Source organism: Ailuropoda melanoleuca, chromosome 8, assembly GCF_002007445.2.
Source record: "Ailuropoda melanoleuca isolate Jingjing chromosome 8, ASM200744v2, whole genome shotgun sequence".
NCBI lineage: Eukaryota > Metazoa > Chordata > Mammalia > Carnivora > Ursidae > Ailuropoda > Ailuropoda melanoleuca.
The window spans coordinates 69,958,828-69,965,630 of NC_048225.1; the positions used below are offsets into that span (position 1 = coordinate 69,958,828).

The following is a 6,803-nucleotide window of genomic DNA, read 5'->3' on the forward strand; positions in this document are numbered from 1 at the left end:
AAGGGTGGGGCTGCAGAGGGGCTGTTGCCATCTTGCGCCTCAAAACTACACCTCATCTCCTTTCTTCCAGCAGGTTCTCATTTTGTGAAGGTCGAGGAGACCCCAAGAGTGAACTCCGTGGTTTGGAAGATGTTTAGGGCAGGGATTTGCATCTGTTCTGTTCACTGTTCTTTGTGCAGAGCCCAGCACGGTGCCTGTGTGTGACGGGGGCTTCCTATCTATATGTTCAAATGCATTAATGCACAGATTCAAAATTATTTGGATGGAGAATGGGGAGTGCCTGAAAACTGGAGGCACCCCTATATGGAAAAAAGGGAAATGGTGTCAAAACTCAGTTTCCAGTAAAGCCACTGTAGCCCTCAGCATCTGGAATCTGACAGAAGTTGGGATCTAAGGCTGACTTTGGTTTTCCTTTGGTTGCCCCGACTTTCCACTGGATTAACCTAACTCTTCGCAGGTCACAAGAGAATGTGGAGTTTTCTAAAAGAGCTCATAAAAAAAAATCATAATAAATGCTCTGAAGAAATTCTGCATCTGCTAAAACCTTTGAGAGGTTGTTTCCAGTTCAGGGAGACTCACACACCAGCCATATTTACTGAGCCCCCAGTCAATTATTTTTAGTTTCACGTTATTTTTTTATGAGGCCAGCTGGCAGGTGACAACTTCAATCCCTTAAGCTTTATTTTTAAAGTCAGCAACATTTGTCTGACTTCGTCTCTCCTTGTTCTGAGTGGGAGGAAGCTGGAGGTGGGGAAGGTCTGGGTCCTCTGCTCATTGATTCCAGCAGGTGGATAGAGCATTTCCCTACCAAAAATTCCTCAGAGGCAAAATGCTGTCATCGGGCTTTTAAGACACCTGAAACCCGAGAGTTCTTTGGACTCATTTCCAGAGGCTCCTTTGGAAAATTCTTAAAGAAATTTGCAGCCAGAAATTAAAACGCAGTCCCAGCAAAATGTAAAAAAAATAAAAGAGAAAACACCTGTTATGTCAAACCGAGAGCTCTCGCTTTCTTTAGAGTTGATAGCAAGGTACTTGCCACCTTTTTAAAATCGGTCATTCAGGAGATCATCCTTTTTAAAGGCACAACTGAACGGAAAAGTTCAAGCAGAAATTCTTCCCCATCTCCCTCTGCTCGATCCTCTTGTTCTAAAAATCCTGGGCACACACAGCACACATCCCCTTGTGCGCTGTGTCGCCTCCCACTGGGGACTGGGTCGCGGTCAGCTCCCGTGGGACCAGGAACGTGGTCCTGTCCAGCGGAGGCAGGAACCTGTCCCCAGGGGAGCACTCCCCACCGCCTCTCGACAGTCTCAACGCGCATCTCTCAGGAGCAGGTACCAAAGAAGGCGCCCTGTTCGCAGGGTCTTAAGAGATGGAACGGAGACCAGGAGGTCATTGGGTGGGTTTTGGTTTTTCACAGAAAGGATATTGCAGGCCCCCTCTCAGGAAGCACAATGGAATCTTCCCGGATCTTGCTGGAAACTTAGCCTCGATCTACTAACTCCCTCTCTCCTGATTGTTGTGAACACTGAAGATCAAAGTCATGCATCAGCACGTGATAGGAGTCTGTATCTTCTTTGCTCCGTCTCAAGGGCCAGAACCCAGACAGCTACCTGAGAACGTCACCTAAACTCTTCCTCNCTTAGCCTCGATCTACTAACTCCCTCTCTCCTGATTGTTGTGAACACTGAAGATCAAAGTCATGCATCAGCATGTGATAGGAGTCTGTATCTTCTTTGCTCCGTCTCAAGGGCCAGAACCCAGACAGCTACCTGAGAACGTCACCTAAACTCTTCCTCTGCTTGAAGGGTCTGAGGCGCTGGGTTTTCTGTGGAGTCTGCATTTGGCTCAACAGCTGTGTCTGTGTCTGACTTAAAAAAAAAAAAATCCCACAACCGAGACCTAACTCCTTCCTCAGCTGCTTCCAAACCGCCCGCAGGAGCCTAAAGGAGGCCCTTATGTAGGGCCGTGTGACATCAGGCCTCTCCAGCCCCCCCTCCCCTCCCCCTCCCTGGGCAGCAGGAGGTCAGTCCTGAGGTTGGAGACCGAGCAGCCACCTGCTTGCTGCTCAAAGTCACTTTGCTCACGACCAGTTCAGAATTTGTCTTTGGTAAAGAAATTCAGATTTACAACGTAGGGCTCTAACAAGGACCTAAGCTAGGAATGAAGCGAGTCGACGATGGATTTCACTTTACCCTGAAATATGCTGCTAGTTTTCACAGTAAGAAATAGATACTCCAGAAAGGTGGAGTGATTCGTCCAGATAAAAAGAGGTGAAACTGGGGTTAAAAATCCAGGTATGCATCAAAGTGGTGTTAGTCATAGGGCCCTGGCACATCTCCCATGGAGGCACAACTGCCCCGGGACCCCTTTCTCATTCCCGTGTTAGTCTCTTGTCTCCTTCTTCCCTGTCCCCGTGCATATCATTCAACCAATCCCTTGAGCTGTGGGCTTTCCAAATGTGCTTCCTACCGCTCAAGAAGAAAGGATTCTCCATATTTCATATCAACTTCATGAGATTTTCTTCCATGGTTATCTGTGTTTTACTGGAAGAAAAGAGTCAGTACTACCATTTATGACTTTGTAGTTAGAACATGCGGTAAGACGCACACCCCAGCAGTCCATAGGGAAACGTAAGAGGGCACCTGCGTGGCTCAGCCCATCGAGTCGTCTGACTCTTGGTTTCGGCTGTGGTCATGAGATAGAGCCCTGCGCTGTGAGTGGAGCCTGCTTGGGGTTCTCTCTCTCCCTCCCCCCTGCCCCTCCCCCTGAGTCATGTGTGTGCTAAAAAAAAAAAAGAAAGAAAAAAGAAAAGAAAAGCGAAACATAACAAGGGTTTGATTCGTCCACATCACAGCCCAAGCCCACCTCGTGTGGCAGGCTTTCCTGCTTGGCTCTCTTGCGGAAGAAATCCAGGTTTCCGTGTGGCTTTACACTGCAACTGTGACTTGTCAAAGTCTTTTGCTTCCACGAGGTCAGAGGAGAAAACAGGTGGAAAAGACACATTTGCTCTTAACTTTCTCACACTCAAGGTGACATCTATTGGGTGTCCACTCACCTTCTGTGATGAGCCGTACCCATCTGACCCCACCTGTAATTACAAGCACTAACTTTCTCCACCACAAAGATGGTTATTTTCCCAGCAATTATTATGTTCTTTATTGGTTTTACATTTTAATATTTCACACATAAACGAGTGGGAGCTCTGGGAGTTATACCGCTTGGGTCTGAACTCTGGATCTGTCGTCTACTAGCTGTGTGATATTGGGCCAGTTGATACACCCCTCTTTCCACCTCAGTTATCTTGTGTGCAAAATAATAATAATAATAACAACAACAACAATAATAATATCTGCCTTGAGCATCAGACGAATTAGTTAATACATGCAGAGAGACCTGAAATAGTGGCCGGCACATACCACTCAGCAAGTGTAAGTTACTTACTGTTTTCACCATTTTGTTGATGAAGAGGCTCAGAGAGGTGACACAGGGTCTATGAAACACACAAGGTTGGTCTGGACACCAGACATGGCTTATCGACAGCACTGACTTCTCCATCATCACTATTATCCTTCACTGGAATAGGAAGGAAGAACACTCGTGAAGTGTGTTTAACACCCACATTTTCTCAATTATTTCTTCTAAAAAAGAGAACTGAAGTCTGGAGATACCAATGACGTGCTCCAGGTTGCACAGCTGGTGGGATTTGTACCTGTGTTTACACCACACAAAAACCACGCTCCTTTCATTGTAATATAATGTGTCCCATTCTTGACTTTGAAGCGGAGAACTTTGGGGTGGGAAATCTCGTGGTCTCTGCAGAAATATTTTCTGAAATAGCCCTCCAGCAGTCTCCTCATCCCGAACTCTCTGTCCCTCATACTGTACAGACCTTCAGAGTTCAGACCAAAACGGAGAATGAACTCACTACCCCTCCAGATGTGAAGACTGTTCCTTCCCTAGTCCCCAAACGCCATCACAGATGGTCCTTTTATTTATTTATTTATTTATTTATTTTTGGCCAAGTGATTTTTTTAAATATTTTTTTACTATATTATGTTAGTCACCATACAGTACATCCCTAGTTTTTGATGTAAAGTTCCATGATTCATTACTTGCATATAACACCCAGTGCTCCATGCAATACGTGCCCTCCTTACTACCATCACTGGTCTATCCCATTCCTCCACCCCTCTCTCCTCTGAGGCCCTCAGTTTGTTTCCCAGAGTCCATAGTCTCTCATGCTTCATTCCCCCTTCTGTTTACCCCTTCTTTCTTTATTCCTTTCTTCTCCTACAGATCTTCCTACTTTTTATGTTCCATAAATGAGTGAAATCATATGATAATTGTCTTTCTCTGCTTGACTTATTTCGCTTAGCATTCTCTCCTCCAGTCCCGTCCATGTTGCAGCAAATGTTGAGAATTCGTTCTTTCTGATAGCTGAGTAATATTCCATTGTATATATGGACCACATCTTCTTAATCCAGTCATCGGTTGAAGGGCATCTCGGCTCCTTCCACAATTTAGCAGTTGTGGACAATGCTGCTATGAACATTGGGGTGCATATGGCCCTTCTCTTCACTACGTCTGTATCTTTGGGGTAAATACCCAGTAGTGCAATTGCTGGATCATAGGGTAGCTCAATTTTTAACTTTTTAAGGGACCTCCACACTGTTTTCCAATGTGGCTGTACCAACTTGCATTCCCACCAACAATGTGGGAGGGATCCCCTTTCTCCACATCCTCTCCAACATTTGCTGTTTACAGATGATCTTTATAGACCATCCCTGAGTGAAGGTGAGTAGGCTGTCTTCAGGTCCTTCAGGTGAGTGATTTGAGGTCCTGCCTGGTAGCCCCGACAACCCCCACCATAATTCCTGGTCTCCTTTTATGAGTCAGCTTTGTAGGTCTTTATGTCTTATCCACGGGGATTAAAAACATGACATCAAAACATCCTTTAGACATAAGAAAGTAGGAAGGGAAAAATTAGCCTAATATAGGTCTGGAAAACAATCTAGAAATCCAGTTGGAGAAGGTGGCAGGTCTTAATGGAATCAGCCACAGAGGGCATTCAAAGCCCTTTTTAAGATCCTAAGTAAATTCTTTTTTTCTTTATCTAGGTAAATTCTTTTTTGTTTTTTGTTTCTCTCCTTCCTCCTCTCCTTCTTTCCTTCCTCCCCTCCTTCCTTCTTTCCTCCCCTCCTTTCTTCCTTCTTCCCTCCTTTCCTCCTTCTTCCCTCCCTCCTTTCCTTCCTTCCTCCCTCCTTTCCTTTCTCCCTCCTTTCCTTCCTCCCTCCCTCCTTTCCTTCCTTCCTTCCTTCCTTCCTTCCTTCCTTCCTTCCTTCCTTCCCTCCTTTCCTCCTTCCTTCCTTCCTTCCTTTCCTCCTTCCTTCCTTCCTTCTTGGTTAAATTTATTGCTTGATTTATATAATAGCCTGTCCCAAGCCAATCTGGAACTTGTGGGTCACCTAAGCAAATTGTTGCTTTCCGCACCTCTGGAATCTGTTACAATGTACTCTCAATGACATCTGGGCATTGGTCCTCTGGATTCCTAAGAAAGCTCTATTTTTTAGAGTTCTGAAGGTTGGGAGGAGGATACAGTGCCAATCAGTCACCATGACCGGATGGTCTGGTGCCTTCAGAATTTTCCCAGCCTGACCCCAGCCATGTGACCTGCTTCAGAGAAGCTCAGTTATGAGGATTTGGAAGCTGCATTAGTTAGTTATTGCTGTGTAACAAATTACCCTAAAACTTCATGGCTTAAAACAACAAGCATTTCTTACCTCACACAATTTATGTGGGTCAAGAGTTCAGGGGCAGCTTAGCTGGGCAGCTCTGTCTTGCAGTGCCTCACCCTGTTGCAGTCAAGACATTGGCCAGGACTTGAGTCATCTGAAGGCCTGACCAGAGGATGGCTCAGTCCTGTCTCTGGAAAGCTGATACCAGCTGTTGGCAGAAGTCCTCTGCTCTTCGCCACAGGGACCACTTCATCATGGTGCTTGAATGTCCTCACAACATGGCAGCTGGCTTCCCCTGGCTTCTCTGACCTAGAAAGAGAACAAGATGACAATCACAATGTCTACTTTTCTCACAGCTTTATTGAATCATATATGACATATAACATTGTTTATAAGTTTAAAACCTAAGTTGAAGGTGTACAATGTGATGATTTGATATAACTATTATTGTGACGTGATGACCATAATAAAGTTAACAAGTTCATCACCTCACATAGTTACCATGTTTTGGTGCGTGGTACCAACTTTCAACATTGACTCTCCTGGCAATTTTCAAGTATAGAATACAGTATTGTTAACTGCAGTCACCACGCTGTACGTTCGATCCCCAGAACTCATCCGTCTTATAACTGGAGGCTTGTTCCATCTGACCACCCCCACTCATTTCTCCACCCTGCTGTTCCTGGCAACACCAACTTGTGTCTATGAGTTTGGGTTTTTTTAGATTCCACATATGAGTGAGGTCATGCAGTATTTTGTGACCTAGCCTCAGAAGTCGTACACTGTCCTTCCTACACTGATGTTGTTTGCACAGGGGAGCCCTGTTCAGTTTGGGAAAAAACGATGTAAGACGGTGAGTACCAGGAGGCAGGGCTCCTCAGGGGCCACGGCGAGGCTGGCTACCATAGGAGTTATTTTCTCTGAGCTCCTGCTTCCTCTTCTATAATAACGGAAATAATTATTTTGACTCTGTAGCAACATACTTTTTTTTTTTTTAAAGATTTTATTTATTTATTCGACAGAGATAGAGACAGCCAGCGAGAGAGGGAACACAAGCAGGGGGAG

At 45.3% G+C, this 6,803-nt stretch overlaps 1 protein-coding gene across 1 annotated transcript in view; it reads right to left on the reverse strand.

Annotated features, from left to right (window-relative positions):
- Window positions 1-2,497, reverse strand: part of LOC117803533 (microtubule-associated proteins 1A/1B light chain 3C-like) — a 4,390-nt gene extending 1,893 nt beyond the window's left edge. Inside the window, exons 1-3 of the mRNA XM_034667638.1 lie at window positions 2,473-2,497; window positions 1,211-1,364; window positions 463-480 (exon numbers count right to left, since the gene is read on the reverse strand). Of these exons, the coding sequence (XP_034523529.1) occupies window positions 463-480; window positions 1,211-1,364; window positions 2,473-2,497 (197 nt within the window). The remainder of the gene's footprint in view (window positions 1-462; window positions 481-1,210; window positions 1,365-2,472) is intronic.
- Window positions 2,498-6,803: the final 4,306 nt, after the last annotated feature.